The sequence below is a fragment of the Petromyzon marinus genome, chromosome 21 (genome assembly GCF_048934315.1).
Source record: "Petromyzon marinus isolate PM22_M1 ecotype Great Lakes invasive population chromosome 21, UKy_Petmar_22M1.pri1.0, whole genome shotgun sequence".
NCBI classification, from domain to species: domain Eukaryota; kingdom Metazoa; phylum Chordata; class Hyperoartia; order Petromyzontiformes; family Petromyzontidae; genus Petromyzon; species Petromyzon marinus.
Window position 1 is genome coordinate 15,771,184 of NC_133687.1, and position 22,422 is coordinate 15,793,605.

Below are 22,422 nucleotides of genomic sequence, written 5' to 3' on the forward strand. Positions count from 1 at the left end.
GAGGCGCGGGTTGGTGGATGACAAATGTTGCAAAAACTCTTTCCCGAAGGAATCGAGGTGCAATACCCTGGCTCGCCAGCAGAATTCAAATTTTGAACCGATATCATTTCTTCTTCTGTATGGGATAGTGTTGCCCCCTCGGATGTGTGAGTATTCTCCAAGTGCTTCGGTTTCCTTCCACATGTGTAAACACTCACACATTTGCTAAAAACATCTTAATATATAGAGAACAGCAGAGCAATTGGCGTCGGCTCAATGCCTGGCAGCCTTCCAGCTTGTCTGTAGTTCTTTGGCGATTGTGAGATGCTATTTTCATGAACGACGACGCTAAATAAAAACATTAGATTTTTATTTTTAGACCTCACCCCAAATTTGACACATCTTTGGAATTTTCCCAAAATGTCCTCCCCTGTCTCCAGACCGCTTGAGTTAGGCTCCCAGTCCAGCCTGACCTCACCCCATTTAATAACACAATACACAGCTATTTCCATAGATGTCTGCCACGTGTGGGGCACATGATTCACTGTCCATGACACCCCCCCCCCCTTTTCCTTGGTTCCATCCTCAGAGCCCACAAGGAATAACAATTACTATTTTTTTCCAAGTAGATCGCAAGACCCATGCACCCACGTGAGCAACCCTAACCAAACCAATGTTCACACAAACATTTTATTGATCCCCAAAAATAATTTAAACATTTCACTAATATTTAACCTACAGAACATATTAACCCCGATTGCTTGTAGGCTTCCTTGACGCTCACTATAAAGGCACTCCTTTATTAATTGCCATATTGATTACCATAAAGTAAACTGAGTACTGGTGAAGTATTTGTTCACTTGATGTTATTTATCTATTCCAACATTTGGCTTTACCCCTCCCTTTTTATGGCAATCCTGGAGTGAAGCAGGGATTAACAAATTTCAGGACATTCTCTTATTTCCTAAATGCATTTATTTCCAGGAAGTACAGTACTCTTTCACCTGCCTAAACAAGATTTTTTTTTAATCAATTAAAATTAATCGTGAATACAACCCGAATTGAATTTTTTTAAACACCCAATATCCCTTTACCTGGCTTAATGGACATATTAACAAAAAAACACAATCTCAGAAAGTCCTGTGATAGAATAGACTAGTCCTCAGATTAGACAATTTACAGCCACTGTGTGGAGTTATGTCACATCCCAGGACATGTAAAGTTAGGGTTCGATCCCGACCATAACCCCTGTATGTTTGGAGTTTGCACACTCTCCCTGTGTTCGCGTGGGTTTTTCTCCGGGTCCTCGGTTTTTCTCTCCACATTTAGAAACGTGTTTAGATTATTTGGCTGCTATAAATGTCCATATAATAAGTCAATTCATTGGGCTATCATTTGTGGCCAGGTCGCTTCTGAAAAAGCGCTATATAGCTCATTGTGCCTTACCTGGTAAAATAAAAAAATGTTTAATATTTCGTGTCTTCTGGAATGAATTATGTAACTCTGCCTGATTCAGTTTCAAAGTTTGCATGGTACTTAAAACAAACTAATAAAAGTATGAAAATGCCTCAAGGTCATGTCCAGAGAGCCATCATTTTTGCATGATTCTTTGAAATTATTTTAGTCAAGTTTATTTCACTATCACTACTCTATCGATACACCTCTTCTAGATATCACTCCCCAAGGTCTATCTGATCATCAAAACATACTAATCCACATCTAATGCACCACACCTAAGCTCGTTATATTACGAATTTAGAAAAATCATGTACTTTTATCTTTGGAGACATGAGTCGGCAACATGTTTATTGTAGAGTAATTAAAACAAATCAGCTACTCAAATTATAACATAATTTTGGCAACATTTAGTTATATTTTATCTCTACAACTCAGTTTTTTTCCAATTACATTATTTTGCACCAAAACATATTTTAGTTAGATGTAGTGGCTTACTGTATAGGTTATCCTAGGGATCCAAACAAGTAGTTTACTGGATTTATTTGATAACTGGATTCGAGTGACATGTATTGGTATTTGAGATGACATAACACCATATTTGTGCCAATGAATTCTAAAGCAACATTTGTCAAGTGTATATTCATGCCCTCACTTATCTAGCTCTGTAGACGCCACTTTGTTATGCTCATGTATTTGAAGTGTAAAACCTCGTCAATACTGGCTACAATTTTCAACTCTGAATTCCTGCTGTGTGCATCTTGCTGCACGCTTTTGTGTATTTACTGGAAATCCTTGAAAAAACATTTATGAAAATTACTTTTACATGTTGCTTGCATTAGTTAAAAATTAACATATGCAGCCTGGTAAGTTGCAAATTAATATGAAGTGCTGAGCGGTTGGTATTGGATCCTGGCAGCGCGGTGGCGGTAAATTTTCACTGTGGCCACACAGACGGCACCGACGGCCATGGTGGCAGCCAGGGCGTACACCATGCCTGTCCAGCCGGGCAACCCATCGCTGCTCTGCTTCTCCAGAGAGGCTGTGGGTGGGAGGGGGTCCACAGCACCGATACCAAAATCAGAAGCAACAGCACCATTACCAATAAGTTCAGCAGCAAAAAAAAAAGCACAAACAAAACAATAAATTTCATTACGACAATCTCACAAGTTCCCCAACGTTTTATGAAATGATTATTGTCTGAAAAATGGGCCTCATTTTAAATTATGAAATTATGCGTGTATATATATAAATCCCCTTTATCCACAGAGACCATTCTGAGCATTGGGATGCTCGGCCGGTGTTGCAAGAACGCTTTGCAAGTGGCTGGAAATTGGAGTACCCTGGACAGACCCCATACATACGGGGAGAAATCACACACAAGTGTAAAACGAAATTGCTGTGCTGCCACATCCTGGCCACCTTGCAACGCTCCAGGTGTGTAAGACTCACGCACAGAGTGAATTCTGCAAGGGCCACAAACGCTTCTTTCAAAATTGTAATTACAGGAATGTACCTCCACTGGCAAGCCAGGTGTTGATAACAATCAACCTATGCATCTTAATTTGTGCAAGCGGACACCTGCAAACAACAGTTTTATACCATTTTATTTCAAATTAAAAGTCACAAATTTGTAACGTGACACTATTTCTCTTGATTCAAAGGTGTTACCTTCAGAGAGAAACCACAGACACGTGGGACGGCAGTCAGATCCAGCACCAACAATTGCCCAAGGTCTGGCCCTATATTGCGATATTTGGCCAATTCCATTAATGACTGATTATACATGGGTAAGGAAACCGGAGTACCCGGAGAAAAGCCACACGTAGAAGGGAGGGTTACACTACCCCACAGATGGTAACAGAACTTAATCCACTTGATGTACCTCCATCTACTGGCGAACAAAGGAATAGCAACCTCGACGCCCACAGAGTGTTTCACAACTTTGTATGATCCACTAACCCTCACCTCCAGAGTGCTGCATTACAGACGTGCGCCACCATTGACCGGCGCATCACGTCCTGCTCATAGGACTGCCAGCGTTCACTGGACATGCATTGGCAAACTGGAGAGATTTTGGCAACAGCGAGACCAGGGGTCTGACCTTCACGACTCTTGCGCAGTCTGATGGGGCCCTGGGACAGGTCGACGGAGTGCTCGGCATGACGTGCATCTCCGTGCACCACCCCGAGGTCTCGCGCCACCCGCCCTCCCCGCATGCAGCCTTGACGGCACCGCGAGCCCCAGTCCGAGATGTTGCACACGCGCACTGAGCACTCCAGGTACACCTGCCAGGGACATAATCGTTACCACTATCATCGTCATCACTCCAGGCACACCTGCCAGGGACCAAATCAGCACTCAAGGCACACCTGCCAGAAACCACATCATCATCACTCGAGGTACACCTGCCAGGGAAGCACATCATCGCCTCCATCATTGTCATCACTGCAGGCACACCTTGCATGAACGATATCATCGTTGTCGGGGGTATACAAAATACCCACTCCCATAATATACAGAAAATAATATAACACATTCGTGGCCAATATGTTCACGGCAAATAAAAATCCCCGACTAAAGGGACATACATTACAAAAATATAACTTAGAGCTTGTACTTCATGCCTATATTATAAAAGTGGTATTTGTTGGTCCAAGCCTTCTGGTGGATCTCGCAGGTCATTGCGAACCACCAGAATGAACACAGTGCTTAATATATGTAGTGGCTAATTCTGATCTAGCCCCCTGGTTGAATGACTGACTGCCCGAGCTCTGAAAAGTGAGCAGAGCACATTGGGTCAGTAGGGTGCACCACACAGCATAGACTTGAGCTGCCACCAGTATAACACCCGGCTATGTTAAATGCCCCTTAGGCCAGAGTGTGTTGTCCTACATTAAAAGATTACATGATTTGTCACTCGGGTGAGGAAGTTCGCTTTTATAAAGATTCGGTGGCGTGGAAGATTGTTACTGAGCACAACTAAAGCTTTATTGGGGGAATACGCTTGACGTGCGTGTAAAATGGTGAATGTTGTTACAGAGTTGTCTCCAGGGCAGAAGGGATTTCAGTAGGCCGCACAGTTACTTTTGAGAGTGACATTTGTAATACAGTACAATGAAGTTGTGTATTTTTTGTAATATATATGTTCCTATTGGTGTTTATTTTTTTAGGGCTTATTGAATGTTGCTTGTGTGTGCTAGATGTGTGCTGTGTGTAAGATTTTATATTTATATAACGTTCAGATTTATTTTATTTATAAAACCAATTATTATAAACCACACTTGGCCCGGGTGCTTTAAAGTGTGCTACTTCATCGGCATCACCCCAGGTAAACCTGCCAGGGACAACCACTTCATCTTTCAATCAGACATTCATAGAGCTCTCAACATTGTCATCACCATTAACGCCATCACTTTCAAATATTAATGAAACTTCACAGAATGCTACAATTATACATGAAGGAAGAAGCAACCTTGATCATTCTTTATCTGTATAAATATGGAATGTTCACGTCTGACTCTGGGACAGAAACAGAGATGAGTCGTCCTGATCCTCATTTGAGCTGGGCCACTTTCTTTACGGCAAGGACCAGCCCTCGCCAGATTGCCACATTTATAACCATCACCTAATTAAAATGTTTAACCAAAAAAGTACAGCAAATTTACCGATTGGTCCTCTTTGGGTGTTTTTCAATTCAACTCTTCATTATTATTTTAAATCATAATATATTGCCTCTTATTTTATTAACTCTATAATATGCAGTCATACAAGTGAAGCCACGGGGTGCAATTTGCAGGGACGCCTTTCCACAAAGGCCAAAACAAAATGGCGGCTTGGCACATGGCACCTGCGAGTCGACGAAGAACTCGACACTGACGAAGCTGAAGCGCTGCTTGCTGTTGGAGCCACTGTAGTAGGTGGTGTACGTGGGGTCCACATGGCACCTGCATTGCCCACCGATGAAAAGTAATCTCTAATTTTTTATACTGTATTTATGGTAACAAGATTATATTACTTTGAAATTACCAAACAATGTTAATTGTATATGGTGGCTTTCAAGATCAATTTTATTAATCAAATTTTTTTTATTTTGGGTTAGATCCTGGAGGTATGCAATTTTTTTTACTATACACTCTCAACCACCCGACAAAGCCAATCAAATCAATTTACCCACGTGATAATTTTATTTGATTGGATTTGTCGGGTGGTGGGGGGTTTGTATAGTAAAAAAATGGCATTATAACTCCACAATATAACCAAAAATAAACCCAATTATGAATTATACGAGAAAATTATTTCTAAAACGTCAAGTAATCAAGAACTGATTATGTTGGCGAAAGCAGCTAAACAAAAATTATAAATAGCACACTAAATTCTATTAGACGTCAACTGCACAGTAAATCCTTTTCGACACGCACCCATTCTGAAGCAGGAAAAAGGAGGCGCTGTCCGGTGCCCCCGGGTAGGGCGATACCTTGCATGTCTCCAGGAAGAGCTGCAGGTCCCAGGCCACAGAGGTCAGCGTCACCTGTCAGAGAAACAACACCGTTCATCGTCGGCAGTGGAGTCACGCCAAAGTCCCTCTACCCACTGCTGCCGCCTCTTCCCTCCGGTCAGTGATGCCCCCCCCCCCTCCACTGCCAGTTCTCAACCTCAGCCCTTCTCCTCCCCTCACCTCAGCGTAGAGCGGGTTTCCCAGCTCCACGTCGTATGGGTAGGAGTAGATGGGCTGGTGGAAGAATTGGTTTGTGTAGAAGCGCACCTGTAGCTCGTAGGAGCCCATGCTCACCATGTCCTGTACCCTGAAGCAAGAAGGAGCGTCCATAGTAATCCGCAGATAATGAACAAATTATAGGAAATCCGTGGAATATTTATTTAAATACAGTCATTCAAAAAAAGTCATGCCCAGCTGGCTGAACAGGCAATTGTCTCTGGTGGTGGCCCTGAGATAATTTCACATTCTCATCATGGGGCCTGCTCCTCCATAACGTTTGACTTTCTCAGAGTATCACTTTTTCCTTGGTCCAGGATTTTATAGTTTATGATTAAGAAACGTTGTGTCTTGGATATTGTTATTTGTATAGATTTCGAATGTTTTCCACTTCTATAAAAATAATTGCAGTAATGTGGTGTGTTCGGTCACGGCAGGTGTTTTGTTTTTTACCTTCTGGCTGCTTGATGTTGATCTTTGTATTGTATTCACCTGTACAATAATAACTATTTGCTTACTTTTGATGCCAGAAAACCTAGAACAACATTTTTTTATTTACAAAACCGTGGGAGAAAAGTGGCAGTGAAGACGATGTGGGGTGTAGTTCTAGACATGACAGCGTAGTAAAATCAGAAACTACTACCCAATGATAGGACATTGACGCCGGAGTTATAGAGGAAACAGATGTTGATGGAATAGGGGTTGTCAGGTGAAGGCTAAGAGCAGAGACAGAAACAGGCGTGAGGCCTAGGAGAATCTCGAGGACAATTGTGCAATTAATTTGCATGGGAGTAAGTTGCGAGGCAGGGGAGAGCTTTGATCTCAAGAGAGATTCATTGAACCCACGGGACTGGCTTGAACGCCTTTGAGCGGGCAACCAGTGCTGTACCTACCTGGGGGTGAAGCTAGCTTGAACACGACCACTCGATCCCATGTAGCAGAGCATGGGGACCCGCAGCCGCTTCGCGCCATTTGGAGCCACGTAGCCGTATGCCGTGTTGATGTAAATGATAGTGTCGCCATTCGTCTGTAAAAAAAAATAATTAAAAGCCAGCCTGAGTTAGAATTTTTTTTTTTAATCGGAGTTAATTTTGATGGCGACAGAGCCATATATGTCGGTAAACATTTCGGAGTGGCTGTGTGGCTCATGGACTTCATATGTTTGTGCCAGAACACGGTAGCTACCACCAATTATATTATTACTTGTGCCTATAAATCCAGTTGATATGAATCGCTAGCAATGTCTATTAAACGTATTTTATTGAGCTGTTTGCTGTTGTAAACGTTTTATCTCACCTTTTTTGAGTTTCCATTGAGTGATTTAGCATATAAAGTTGGAATCCTGGATTAGGAAGGTAATTGAATTAGCGTGGTTTAGTGTACAGAAACCAATATCAACTCCTGCATTTTCCTGCCTCAACACTGTTGATAATGTAACAAAACATGTTTAAAGTTTCTAACTACGATGCGCCGCCACTGATTAATGGTTAAGCTGTAGCTCGTGAACTTTCTAGCCCCAGGCTCTTGCTCTATTGCCCTGCGCTTACCTCCGTCCTTGAGCCGCAGCCATTGAGCGGTGCTTGGAGCCGGGCATATTGGCCGTACACTCTGGCGTGGCACGACGGGTCCTGAAGGTGGATGTCGTATACAGATAGCCCGCGTGATGAGATCTCACTCAGGGGGATGAGCAGCTCCATGGAATGCGAATCGCAGTGGAACTGCTTTGACAGATTGTCTGTGAACGTGCACGTGTAACGTCTATTATTGGTTCGTGTACAAGCGAGTCAGTGTACTCGTCATCCTAGGGGCACAGCGTTAATAGGGAGCGGGCAAAGCATTACAATCCCGTGACATGGATTCGATGCCTATATGCATGGTGAACAATGCGAGTGGGTCATCGGTATCGCAATATTTATCCTCGAGGAATCCAATCAGCTTTAAAGTGCTCTTTCACAGATGTTCAGTATCCGACCCCCGTCATGGTCTCCGATGGGTTGATTCGGCCTAAAATGTCTGCCGTGTGGTGGTGCTCTTTACATTGAGCTCAAGAAATCTCTCCTAGTCCCTGTGCAATCCTGTGCACGTCCCACTTACAAGTGCCCCTGGGTTATCATCTTCAGATAAAGTCACATTTAAAACGGTTGCACGGATGTGGTTCTGCTCACACCACCCCTCCAAATTACCATTACGGCCTAGTAAAAATCTTTAAGTACTTTCAGCCTTTAACCACACACGGCTATGAGGTTTATTAAAATAAGTTTATATTTGCATATGCACACAAAAGTACACCTTAATGAGCATATGCTTTTATATGTAACTAGCTTTACGACCCGGCTTCACCCAGGACTTGGATTCACCACGCCCGGCCGCCTTTGTCTCCCCAGTGGCGATGTTCACACACCACACCAGTTACTCGTTTGAGGCTGAGTCGACCTAGGGGAGGCCCAGGACCGGTTCAAATAATCGTCACCGGCGGTGGCTGTGAGCAGGAATCGAACTCGGGTCGCCGGGTTCGTAGTGCAGCGTACCGCAAACCACTACACTACCGCTCCCCCCACACACACGCGCGCGCGTGTCCATAGGTACACATACACGCGCTTGCTGCAGACACACACAACTTTTAGGGTGCGTACGGCAGTAAATGACTGAAATAATAAAGCAATGCTGCGCGAAGAACGCCTTAGACATGCAACACATTTTTATTTCACTTTAGCCGCGGAGGGTTGGGGGGGGTGACATCAGCAGGCACACTCCGTGACGCTTCCACATACGGGTCACATGACAGATGTGACGTCACAGCTCACGTGCGGTGCAAAATATATGCATTATTGCGCCCCCCCCCCCCCCAAAAAAAAATATACAAAACTGTATTTTTATAATGATTGCATGGTGTACAGTCTGGAAAGTACCCACATGGCAAATTTCAAGCTTGTTGCATGTCGGAAGTACGCTAAACATTTTGAACAGACACACATATTCACAAATTTCCCTTTTATATATATTATGTCCATATATTTAGCATGCTGCGCTATGAACTCGGTGACTCAATTTCAATTCCCACTCACGGCCACCAACGCCAGTGACAATCTAATCTGTGCCTCCCCTAAGTCGACTCAGCCTCAAATTAGTACCTGGTGCAGTGTTTAAACATCGCCACTTGGGAGACAAAGGCAGCTGCGCGTGGTCCTGGCCACCCATCCCAACGTGTGCCGTGCCAAACTTCATTGGTGCTCACTAACAGCACTTACCCAACATTCTGTTTAGGCTATATGAGGGATATTTGTCTTTTATATATGTAAAAGCAGTATGTGTGCAATGTATGCTTTATATGCTGCACATAAACTTACATGATGGTGTTGTAGACCAATAGTTAACTAGGAGATAAACAAAGTTATGAACATTAATGTACGACATTTACATTCATGGGAAAACATTTGATTATGAAAATTAATGTTACCAGTTATGGATCAGACAGACTTTGCATGAATCAAAGACTGTATAGTTTTGTGACCAGTACAAAAAAACACCGAAATGGCTGAAGTGTTCACAGTGAAGGTTCTTGGCGAAATAACATACCAGGGTCCGGATATGGGAGATTTTACCTGTGGTAGATGCAGAGGCAGCTGCTCCAATTGACGATGATGATGGACACATTTGAAAGACAAAAAGTAAATTTACAGTATTATCGACTGGGTGCCCGAAGGATAAATCGCACGGAAAATTATTGCACTGCGATATTTGGCGACAGTAAATGAATATGAATTACCGTGCGAGCAGACGACAGAAGAGTCTTCTGAATGTACACAGTTATGACTACCCCATCCATGGTGTCTACAGTGGGAGAGCTCAGACTCATAGCCAAAGCAACTAATTCCATCCAGCCAGATCGGACCGCTGCCCTGCCCATAGTGTGCTCCTTGCAGGGCGGACAGAGCATGGCCACAGCCCAGCTGGCGACACACGACCTCCGCGTCAGGCATGTCCCAGTTGTCGTCGCACACAGTGCCCCACGAGCCTCCGTAAAACACCTCCACGCGGCCCTCACACCAGCCACCCGCGACCAGCCGGACTGGAACATCTGGTGGGCACACCAGACGGAGTTGTCTCAATTAAGGGAAGGACCAAAGTTACTGGAGACCCGGGCTGTTCACTTGCCGGCTCAAACGTTGATCCGACCGCGGCAGACTTGACCTCTGAACCAGCGCTTTGACCTCTGAACCACACAGCCATCTGAAGTCACATTGGTGGAGTGTTTTGTGGTTTTGTTCACTAATCAGTCCTACTGTATCTACTATATTTTAAATACCCATCCCCAGCAATCCATTTTCACTCATATTGTTATTATATTTTAGCGTGTTTTCTTCTGATGATATTGTTATTTATAATGTGCGTTCTTAGTTACCTTACTGTACCTGACATCTATGTGAATGAGAACTGGAAATGCTTTGTTTGTTTTATCATTATATTTAACTTTAAAGCCCAATATAACTGGGTCGATCTTGTCGAAGGCATAGCGGTAATCTTTGCAAGCTGACATCTCCACCTGAGGGTTGCCGACAGAGTTAAGATTTGCCCAATTATTCACTTGAGCCAGGGGGATACACACTATTAAGCAAGGTACACTGCACTCAGGTGGGGAGGTGCAGTGGTAATAACCATTCTACAACATGATTGAGGTTGGACGAAGAAGTAATACTGGATAAGGAAAAGACCGTTGTGGAAATTTGTTCGACCCAATCCTTGGTAATGAACTGTCAGATTTGACTGATGATGATGAAACTGCAATTATAGAGATAATACCTCTTCCTAGAACGTCCATAAAGTGCTACGAGTCAGTAATATGATGTCTTACTTTGGTAGCTTGATGTGGATGTGTATCCTGTAAAATAAAAACAAAAATCACAATAATTTACATAAGCACTTGGCATGTGTTGATTTATTCTTGGTTCTTTCGGTAAAGTCACGTAGAAGGGAAACAATTAAATAATAAAAATATAAAACAAGAAAATTATCACGATGTTTCGACTGCAACACAAGCAATCATCATCAGGTGTGAAAACCACAGCAAGAATTTTTATTATTATTTTATTGTTTCCCTTCTACGTGACTTTACCGAAAGAACCAAGAATATGAATCTCTGCAGTCACGACAGTTTTAAATCAAAATGTGTTGATTTACTTGTTTCCGGTAATTGGGTGAATTGTCACAATTCAGGTTTTGCAAAATGATCTGAGAATCAATTACTTTTTTTCGGCTCGTTTTCTTAATGTATAATTTGTTTTGAGCAATCATCTTGAGACATTGTGAAATTTGGCACTGGACAAATAAATATACTTATTATTTCTACAACTACTACCACGAACACTACCATAGCATTGGTTAATAAAAACACATCTTACCAGGTGTTGAACCTGCTCCGCGTGGCATAGAAGACATGTGAAAGAGAGAGTTACAAGCACGCGGTGAATACACAGCCAATAACCACCTGCGCAATACAAGTTTCCTTCAGGTTTAGTTTCAAAACATGTTTAGAACTAAAAGTGCATGTTAACCTTAAATACCATTGTAAATAGTCTGTGTCCTGAGCTGCCCAACATGAGTTTGAAGGTTAGATAATTGTGACTTTCAAATATGCGCTTTTCCTTGGTTAGTATTTAACGAGTGATGCGAACATTACAGTTCAAACCACGCAATGAAGCGAACACGCATGCACAGAGATAAGGGTAGTCGATAAGATACAATGAGTGTGACACTCAACACAATATATAGGGAGCCCTTGAGGCGGCAGTTTTGCATGAAATTAAGAGTGCTAGGTCTGCTCATGTGTGCTGAAAAGTCTGCACTGCATAATGTGGAAGTAGGCCTAACGTAATGTCAATCTGATGAAAACACAGAAATCGTATCAGTGCACATCGGTCGTGCAGAAAATAAAACCAGTGCCTAACTGCGAGGAGTGAGCATGGGCACAGTTTTGCCTCTATAAAGGAAGAGTGCTACGTGCTCAAGGGAGTGCTCATGGGGAGTGGGACGCACCATGGCAGTTGTATTCGTCTGAACCATCACCGCAGTCAACGATGAAGTCGCAATACCAGTTTCCCCAAATGCACTCGTATCCGTTTGCACATTGGAACTCGTTGGATGCACACTGGCCAGCTGCATCCAGCACAGACATCACATATTTTTAAACCCCCACCTTGTTAGTATTGGCTCACAAAATCATAATATATAATGGGGTAATCCCAAATTTAAGTTCAAACATCTAGTTGAGTCGAAGTACCTCCATGCTCAAACAAGTGTGGGACGATGATCACCTCTTTTATATAATTTTTTTACAGCGATGAAATACATTCTTATTCTCATTAAATTTATTAAAATAAAAAGTGTTGTTGAGTCTCTTTTTCAGGAGAGTCCTGCATTGGAGACTCTTGTAGCCAAATCTGTTGATATATTTGCAACAACCAAAACAAATGAATGTATGTATGTATGTGAGAACAAGTCTGGATTCACTACTTTACTGGTCAAAAGGACATGAAGGTTTTACCCCAAATTTTGCACAAAATGATCCGTGTTTAATCAAGGTGGCTAGGGCCAAATACATGATGATCAATGGAATCTGTACAATGGTTTTAGTCCAGTGTGAAATGCAAATTTTGTTAGCATTGGCAAAAATATCTAAAACATTGATTTAAAGTCATGTAGGTAAAAAAATAAATAGAATAAAATAAATGAAAACTAAATTAAATCACGACTTTTCGGGAGCAACACAAGCGTCCTTCTTCAGGTGGGGACAATGTAGCAAAAGAACAAACGCTTAAGTGTGTCTCAGAGATGGCTGTGACCGACTTGGGCCGAAACTGGGGCTTTGTGATGTAGATGGCGGAAGTAGATAAGCAAGCTAGGATTAAGCCGCATTTTGTTATGCTGCCGGGTGGGTAAGTTAGAAATGCGCAGGCTAACAACGTAAGGAGTTCAAACTGAAATGTGCAAGCTAAAAAACAACTTGTGGTACACACTAGCATGGCGATGGTAGTGTGTAAAACTGGGGGTAACAGACTGGGAATATGGGTATGTTTATGAAAATACATCTAAACCGGCTGTCTAGTAGTAAACTGCCCAGTAGCTAAAGTTTGACTTGGTTAATTACATCTTTCCAATGATTGCTCGATTTGAATCCATCATCTCGGTTGAAGTTATATCTATGTTTTTATATCTGGATGGCTTTATGGACAAATCTTTGGTAGTATCCAGGAGGCTTGCAGAGCACCTTAGTATCAGAGAACACAATGTCATGAAAGCCAGCAGGATTATAACAGTGGTCGGCCACGGCCGAAGAATCCGTCCTGCCATGTTTCAGATCCAACTTGTGCTCACGAATGCGATCAGAAATATGTCGTTTCGTTTCCCCGATGTAATAATCCCCACAGGTGCAACTCAGTTTGTAGACACCAGGGTACTGTAAGTCAGGAATGACATCCTTTACAGATGGGGTCAGATCACAGATCTTGTGTACTGTACTGAATCGTGATCTGTTTCGGCCCAAGTCGTTGCCTCCCAGCACTCCCTCGGCTTCCCAACTTCACCTCCCAGCCCACACCCCGCCACCACACTCACCATGCCCCCCCCCTCTTTCCATGCCCCGCGACTATATAATCCCTCGTCACAGCCATCTCTGAGACACACTTAAGTGTTTGTGCTTTCGCTACGTTGTCCCCACCTGAAGGACGCTTGTGTTGCACCCGAAACGTCGTGATTTAATTTAGTTTTCATTTATTGTATTCTGTTTATTTTTTACCTACGTGACTTTACCGAAAAAACCAAAGAGTATGAATCCTTGCAGTCACCAAAGCTTCAAATCTAGAATTTATTTAAAGTTTTAGTGACTGCAGGAATTCATCCTCCTTGGGTGTTTCGGTCAAGTCACGTAAATAGAAAATAATAGATCACGACGTTTCGATCGCAACACAAGCAATCGTCTTCAAGTGAAGACGAGCTGAGCCGTCATCACTTTCTTAAGGTTCCTCATGATTGAGTAAAGTGTGCAAGGTCTCACATGTAGTAGTAGCAATGGCTGCAGAGGATGGTGATTATAATATGTAAAACATTCAAACACAAAATATGTAGTTATGACGTTTCATCAATAGGATTGGTATTATTACCTAATATTACAAATGCAGTTTTATGCACAACTACACATTTTACTTTGTAAAATAGAGCCGTAGTGTCAGATTTTAATAAACCAGGCAATTAGCAGCATACGCATGTTCCAGTAATAGAAAAGAACAGGTACATTTTAATATGGGTCTTCTGTGATGAGTAACATATATTACCCATTACCCTTAAGATTTACACGGACAAATCTACTTCTGCTCCTCTTCATTGTTGTGACCCTCAAAATATAGCTGATAAAAATAACTAAATCACTGCAGAACTCATCGTTCTAATTTTCTTACAGCGAAGTGTTACGGTCACAAACTGGTTTTATTAGTTCTCCATCAGGTTTGTTCGGGGATGGCGCCCATAACAAGCCCTGCTTCTAAATGTCCATTCAACCTGCATAGTGTGTGGAATGTCTCACCTGGAGTAGGTGACACTTCTGGTGGTGATGAAAACATGTAAAATGAACAAATACAAATACAGTTATCAATGAAGTCTGCTTTGTTGGATATTCTTCATAATTGTGTTAGGGTTTCATATTCTTGGGTCCTTCGGTAAAGCCACACAGATAGATAGATACAATAAAAAAAAATAACAATATCACGACGTTTCGATCGCAACACAAGCAATCGTCATCAGGTGAGAAATATCGCAGGAGAGCTGCTGGGAATACATGGTGGGAGCGCTGCTAAGGTAAGGAGTTATAAAGGTTTGGGATGGGTGTAGCCCAAGGGTAAGTGGGAGGGGCTAGACATGAAATTTACATGTAAATGTAAGATCGGGTATATCTTGACAAACGAAGCTGTGGGGGTGGCCATTGTATTGTGAGGGATTAGCATGTCAATGTAAGAAATGTGCTTGTAAATGTAAGCTCGAATAGAGCTCGGAAAGAGCCATCGCCACATGGAGGTGGAACAGGATGGCAAGCCGCTATTTACAAATGATGTTGTGGGGGTGGCCATTGTATTGTGAGAGATTAGCATGTCAATGTAACGGTATTGTGTTAGGATTTATGAAGCTAGGGCAGGGGTCAGCAACCTTTCAAAGAAGAGCCATTTTTTGTTTTTTGTCTTTCACCAAAATAGTTTGAGAGCCGCATCATACACAGAGATACTTGTACACAAACACAACAAGTATACAGCAGATAACAAATTATGACAATACAGTTTGGCTGTACATTTTGTTGGCACCAAGACATTCTATAGTGACCCATTTCCTGCAAATTTTTTTATCAATTATCTTTACTTTAAGTTACGTTTAAGATTTCATTTTTAAAAAGCTTCCTGCAAGGGGGCAGCCAAAGAGCCCCAAGGGGGAAACCAAACAGCCTCATGAAACAGGTTGCCCACCCCTGAGCTTTCCAATCTGCATGTTTGTTTTCAATAACCATCTTTATTGCCTAATAACATGAAGGTATTGGTAAAGTATGAATACAGGCATTATATGACTGGCACCATCTTAACATTCAATGGGCATACCCTTAGATTTACACGAAGTCCACTACTGCTCCTCTTCAATGTTGTGACCCTGCACTGCAGAAATAATCGTTGTGAATTTCTTACAGCGGAGTGTTCTGGTCATTAAATAGTTTTGTTAGTTCTGCAACACAATCCTCTAAGTATTGCGGAAATGACAATGTTAAGGTTGATGAGACCTCTAAGCTAAGTCGGACAGGGCACCAGACATTGCGGGCCTAATTTATGGCATCGTGCCAAAACAACAATGATAATTATCACATGCAATCATTCCTCTCTGCTATCCCTTTTATTTGAAGTACATTACAGTAAAGATGAAAACCACAACAGAAGTTGATACATGCTTCAACTTTTAATGGAACTACTTTGCTCTAACTATCAGAAGCTGGCCAGTGTAGGGACCTAAGGTTGGTTAGCCTTTGCATGAGAGTGGATTGCTCAGCTGCCAGCAGGAAGTGAGGTTAGGGGGATGGAAGGTGCTGTCACACCATTTATAGGATGCACTTTCACAAAAAAAAATTGTATCGAAAGAAATGGAAATCTCTGAATATTGTGGTCTCATGGCAGATGCATACAACTTCAGATCCCTGCCCGATAGTGGATTAATTATCCAGGACATGACATCCCTAATCCCACAAATGCTCCAAAAAACCGCTAAGCTCGATAAGTAGCACATCCAAAATGTTATTTAAATGTTATCTGTATGTGCAACGACTCGCAGCAAGCAGTAAACGTGGTATCAACAGTAGTCGGATGATAATGGTGAAGACATTGATATGAGACAAACATCATATTAGCATTCAATGGCATATGTACTTTACTGTTCATCTTATTTACAAAAGCAAACACATTGCACTTGTAAAATTCAACAAAATGCATTATTTTACACGTAAACTTGTATCTCTGCTTAAACGAGCATGGGGTCATGTCCACGGCCCAAAGTCAGTGCTAGATGTTCGACATCCCCATGGGATTCATATCACTGGCTGTAACTACATGATATACTTCACGTAACACAATTATTTGTTTCCAGCGTATTTACTGCAGAGAGATGTGCTGAATGAACTCCAATCCTTGATTATAACTCTTAATTATTCGTTGAGCTCTAACCAGATACGTACCCACCTCGATAATCCAGAAAAATCTGGGCAGTGCCTACAAAGATTCAACATTTGGTTTGGATAACTGTTGAAATGTGAAAATAATTAGTAGCACAACCACGTGATAGTTATTTTAATAGACACCCTATCCCTTCCACCTTGGATACTCAAACCTGAGCCCCTTAAGACATGAATCCTCAATTTGTAAATGGTTGAACGTGTAGCTGTTCTGCTTTTTCTAGCAAGCATCAATCATACCCTTGCACTGAGACAGAAGCACCTTCTCAATGTCCATTTAACCTGCATCGTGTGTGTAAATCTCACCTGGAGTAGTTGACACTTTTGAAGATAATGGTTATGAAAACATGTAAAATATACAAATAGAAAATACACAGTTATTAATGAAGTCTGCTTCGTGGGATATCCTTCATAGTTACTAAAGATTACAGATGTATGCCTTGTGCATTACACATTTGACCTGGTAAACATACACAGAGCCTTAGTGTTTGGGTTTATGAAGCTAGGCAATCGGAATGGGTATTGAAGACACCCATGCCGATTACCTAATAACATAAAGGTATTGGTAAAGTATGAATACAGCAATGTACTGGCATCAACTTAACATGCAATAGCTATTACTTTAGATTTGCACTTATAAATCCACTTCTCTTTAATTTTGTGACCCTCAGAACATAGCTGATGCAAGGAAGTAAAGCATTACAGAAATCATCGTTATGCATTTCTTACAGCGGAGTGTTACGGTCATTACGTCGTTTGATTAGTTCTGCAGCAGGGTTTTCCGATTACGGCGCCCATTACAATAGGACAGTGGAAGCAACCTGTAAATCCACGCATTGTCTCTGCTTCTTCTAGAAAGCATCAGGCATTCCCTTGCACGGACCCAGCATCACTTTCTAAACGTCCCTTTGACTTGTATCATGTGTGGAAGGTCTCACCTGTAGTCGTCGTATGTACTTTTAGTTGATTAAGATCAAAACAGGTGAAATAAACAATTACACACCAACAGCCATCAGTGGCAAGTATTCCGAGCTCATCAGCAGTGCTTACAATTATGTGAGCACATTTAAGGTTTGGTATTAAACAAACAGAAGAAAAGTTATTTTGCTCACCATAATATTCACAGTTGTGGCCGGAGAAGTTCCAGTCACAATGGCAATAGTAGTATCCGGGGGAGTGCCAATAATCGACGCAGGTGCCGCCATTGAGACACGGGTTCGAGTGGCACGCCGCTTTACAGAAACGAGCACACATGGCGTCACACTACTCGATGTGTTGCTTCACTGGTTTAATGTCATAACGGAGTGTGACAGTCATACAGTGGTTTTCATAGTTCTGCATAAAGATCCTCTAAGCATTGTGGCAATCACAATATGAAGGTAGTTGAGACAGCGAAGCTAAGTGAGGCAGGGCACCAGGTATTACAGGCCTAAGTCATGGTATCGTGCCATAACAACTAATATAACATTCGATCTTTCCTCCTCTCTGCTATCCCCTTCATATGAAGTAAATAACAGTAAATATGAAAAGCACATCAGAAGTTGATACATGCTTCAACTTTTAATGCAACTACTTTGCTCCGAATATGCGAAACTAGGCCAGTGTCGGGACCTAAGATTGGTGATCCTTTGCATGTGAGTGGATTGCTCAGCTGCCAGCAGGAAGTGAGTGAGGATAGGGAGATAGAAAGTGCTGTCACAGCATTTATGGAATCCAATTTTTATCGAAGGTAAGGGAAATCTCTAAATATTATAGTATCATGGCAGATGCGTGCGATTTCAGGTCCCTGTCCGATAGAGGATGCATTTTCCAGGGCATCCCTACTACAAAGGCTCATGAAACCACTAACCTCGATAAGTATCACATCCACATTTGTATTTTAATGCTTTCTGCATGTGCAAGGACTCAGTAAGCAGTAGTCGTTGTATCTACAGTAGTCGGATGATAATGGCAGAATACATTGAAAAGATACAAACACATTAGCATTCAATGACATACATACTTTACCATTAATCAAATTTACAAAAGCAAACACTTTGCACTTGGAAAACTCTACAAGATGATTTATTATAAATGTAAACGTGTCTCCCTGTTGCCTATCCAATGGAGGCCCAAAGTCGGTGGTAGACACTCTCCATCCCCATGGAAATCATATCACTGGCTATGACTGCACGAGATACTCTACGCAAACAAAACATTTTCAGCATATTGACATGAGATATGTGCTGAATGGATTCCAACCCAGGGTTTGAACTCTTCATTATTAGTTAAGCTCTCCAACCACATCCCTACAAAATTCTATACACCAGACACATGTAGGCAGTGCTTACAAAGACTCCAAATTTGGTTTGGATAATTGTTGAAATATCAAAGTAATTCGTAGCGCAACCACCTGATATATATATTTTAATGGATAGACTATGCCTGACTTCCACCTTGGATACTCAATTTGTAAATGGTTGAACGTATCGTGTAGCTTTCCTGTACAAAATAAAGTCCAGAGGTCGTCCCTGCTTTTTAGAACGAGCATCAATCATCCCGTTGCACTGAGCCAGAATCACTTTCAAAATGTCCCTTTCACATGCCTCGTGTGTGGAAGGTCTCAGCTAGAGTAGTCACTTTCGAAGATGATGGTAATAAAAACAAATAAAAACGTCTACATAGTGACCCATTCCCTGCCAAATTTAATCAATTATCTTCACGTGAAATTACGTTTAAGATTTAATAATTATAAAAAAAACTGCCTGCTAGGGGGCAACCAAAGAGCTGCATGCGACTCCAGAGCCGCGGGTTGCCCACCCCTGAGCTAGCTAATGGGCATGGGTGTTTTCAATACCCATGTTGATTGCCTAACAACATCAAGGTATTGGTCAAGTATGAATACAGGCATTACATAACTGGCGGCATCTTAAAATCCAATGAGCATATCCTTAGATCTATACAGAAAAGTCCACAACTGCTCATCTTCAATGTTGTGACGCTAAAAACACAGCTGATGCAAGGAAGTAAAGGCACTTCAGAAATCGTTATGAATTTCTTGCAGCGGAGTGTTACGGTCATTAAATGGTTTTATCAGTTTTCCACGAGGTTTCTCCGAGAATGGCGCCCATAACAAGCCCTGCTTCCAAATGTCCATTCAACCTGCATCGTGTGTGTAATATCTCACCTGGAGTAGTCGACACTTCTAATGGTGATGAAAACATGTAAAATTAACAAATACAAATACACAGTTATCAATGAAGACTGCTTCGTGGGATATTGTTAATAATTACCTAATATTACAAATGTATGCCTTGTGCACAATGACACATTTCACTTGCCAAACATCAACAGAGCTAATGACACGCAGAGATACTTGTACACAAACACAGCAAGTATATAGCAGATTACAAATTCTGACTTAAATAGGTGATGGAATAAACTGTCTTTTGATTTCCTCCTTAAGTTATACTTTAACAATACAGTTTGAGTGCACATTTTGTTGGCACCAAGACATTCCATCGTGACCCATTCCCTGCCAAATTTAATAAATTTTCTAAACGTTAAATTACCTTTAAGATTTAATTTTGAAAAATCTGCCTGCAAGGGGGAAGCCAAAGAGCCACGAGTTTGAAGCCAAAGTATGAATACATGCATTATATGACTAGCACCATCTTAACATTCAATGGGCATACTCTTAAATTTACACGAAGTCCACTACTGCTCCAAGGGCCGGATTAAGGCACGAGGCTTTAGGGGCTGCAGCCCAGGGGCCTCCGCCAGCTGGAGGACCTCCAGAGATGAAGTGAAAAGTTATTTAATTTTGTGAATGCTGAATTATATTTGTTGTTAGCCTTGTAAAAAATAAATTTTATGTTTCTTTAACTTTGTTTTCTTTTTTTAAATATTACTGGGGGCTTCACAGTACCTGTAGCCCAGGGGCCTACACAATTTTAATCCGGCCTTGACTGCTCCTCTTCAATGTTGCTACCCTAAGAACATAGCTTTTGCAAGGAATCTTGAATTGAAGCTTTCGTGACTGCAGGAATCCATACTCTCTGGTTCTTTTGGTAAAGTCACGTAGATAGAAAACATAATAAAAGAAAACACGACGTTTCGGTCGCAACACAAGAGGCCGTCTTTTTTTCTCACCTGAAGACAGCCGCTTGTGTTGCGACCGAAACGTCGTGTTTTCTTTAATTATTGATTCTATCTACGTCACTTTACCGAAAGAACCAGAGAGTACTTATGCAAGAAAGTAAAGCACTGCATAAATCATCGAAAGAACCAAAGAAGATCATCGTTATTCATTTCTTACAGTGGAGTGTTACGGTCATTTAATGGTTTTATTAGTTCTCCATCAGGTTTCTCCGAGTATGGCGCCCATTAACAATCCTGGCTTCCAAATGTCCATTCAACCTACATCGTGTGTGGAATGTCTCACCTGGAGTAGGCGACACTTCTGATGGTGATGAAAACATGTAAAATGAACAAATACAAATACACAGTTATCAATGAAGTCTGCTTTGTGGGATATTCTTCATAATTACCTAATATTTCGAATGTATGCCTTGTACAGAACTACACATTTCACTTGCCAAACATGCGTGGAGCTAATTGTGTTAGGGTTTATGACTCTAGGGCAGGGCTCGGCAACCTTGGTTTTTGTGTTTAACCAAAATAGTTTGAGAGCCGCATGACACGTAGAGATACTTGTACACAAACACAGTAAGTATATAGCAGATTACAAATTCGAAACTTAAATAGGTGATGGCATAAACTGCGTCTTTTGTTTTCCTCCATAAGTTATTATTTAACAATACAGTTTGACTGTACATTTTGTTGGCACCAAGACATTCCATAGTGACCCATTCCCTGCCAAATTTAATCAATTATCTTCATGTTAAATGACGTAAAATATTACATTTTTAAAAATCTGCCTGCAAGGGGGCAGCCAAAGAGCCGCATGCGGGAAGCCAAAGAGCCACATGCGGCTCCAGAGCCACAGGCTGCCCACCCCTGAGCTAGGCAATCGCCATGATTGTTATCAATACCCGTGTTGATTACCTAATAACATCAAGGCACTGGTAAAGTATGAATACAGGCATTAAAATGACTGCTACCATCTTAACAGCCGCGAAGTCCACTACTGCTCCTTATCAATGTTGTTACCCTAAGACCATAGCTTATATTTTGGTTTAAAGCTTATGCAAGAAAATATAGCACTGTAGAAATCATCATTATGAATTTCTTACAGCGGAGTGTTACTGTCATTAAATGGTTTCATTAGTTGTCCATCAGTTTTCTCCGAGAATGGCGCCCATAACAATCCTTGCTTCCAAATGTCCATTCAACCTGTATCGTGTGTGAAAGGGCTCACCTGGAGTAGGCGACACTTCTGATGGCGACGGAAACATGTAAAATGAACAAATACAAAATACGCAGTTGTCAATGAAGTCTGCTTCATGGGATATTCTTCATAATTACCTAATATTACACATGTATGCCTTGTGCACAATTACACATTTCACTTGCCAAACATGCACGG

At 41.7% G+C, this 22,422-nt stretch overlaps 2 protein-coding genes across 2 annotated transcripts; both read right to left on the minus strand.

The window, feature by feature from the left end:
• Positions 1 to 332: 332 nt before the first annotated feature.
• LOC116944556 (scavenger receptor cysteine-rich domain-containing protein DMBT1-like) lies at positions 333 to 11,584 on the minus strand. The gene is made up of 12 exons (XM_032958247.2): positions 11,548 to 11,584; positions 11,001 to 11,027; positions 9,915 to 10,226; positions 9,751 to 9,771; positions 9,496 to 9,522; positions 7,696 to 7,883; positions 7,042 to 7,175; positions 6,113 to 6,239; positions 5,856 to 5,965; positions 5,285 to 5,381; positions 3,539 to 3,722; positions 333 to 2,476 (listed from the first exon to the last, which is right to left on the minus strand). The coding sequence occupies exons 1-12, from the start codon at positions 11,582 to 11,584 to the stop codon at positions 2,313 to 2,315; spliced, it is 1,428 nt and encodes a 475-aa protein (XP_032814138.2). The 3' UTR covers positions 333 to 2,312.
• A 190-nt stretch (positions 11,585 to 11,774) lies between these two features.
• Positions 11,775 to 19,824, minus strand: LOC142925583 (EGF-like repeat and discoidin I-like domain-containing protein 3). Its single transcript, XM_076068625.1, has 4 exons — positions 18,008 to 19,824; positions 17,202 to 17,216; positions 14,724 to 14,741; positions 11,775 to 12,301 (listed from the first exon to the last, which is right to left on the minus strand). The coding sequence occupies exons 1-4, from the start codon at positions 18,147 to 18,149 to the stop codon at positions 12,162 to 12,164; spliced, it is 315 nt and encodes a 104-aa protein (XP_075924740.1). The 5' UTR covers positions 18,150 to 19,824; the 3' UTR covers positions 11,775 to 12,161.
• Between the last annotated feature and the right edge of the window lie 2,598 nt (positions 19,825 to 22,422).

Coding starts and splice junctions, on each gene's coding strand:
- LOC142925583 (XM_076068625.1), bottom strand. CDS start 18,149: ATGTGTGCTCGTTTCTGTAAAGCGGCGTGCCACTCGAACCCGTGTCTC.
- LOC116944556 (XM_032958247.2), bottom strand. CDS start 11,584: ATGTCTTCTATGCCACGCGGAGCAGGTTCAACACCTG. Junction 9,523..9,750: donor TGCCTCTGCATCTACCACAG/GTAAAATCTCCC, acceptor TTTATCTCCTAG/TTAACTATTGGTCTACAACA. Junction 5,382..5,855: donor TTTTTCCTGCTTCAGAATGG/GTGCGTGTCGAA, acceptor TGGGCAATGCAG/GTGCCATGTGGACCCCACGT.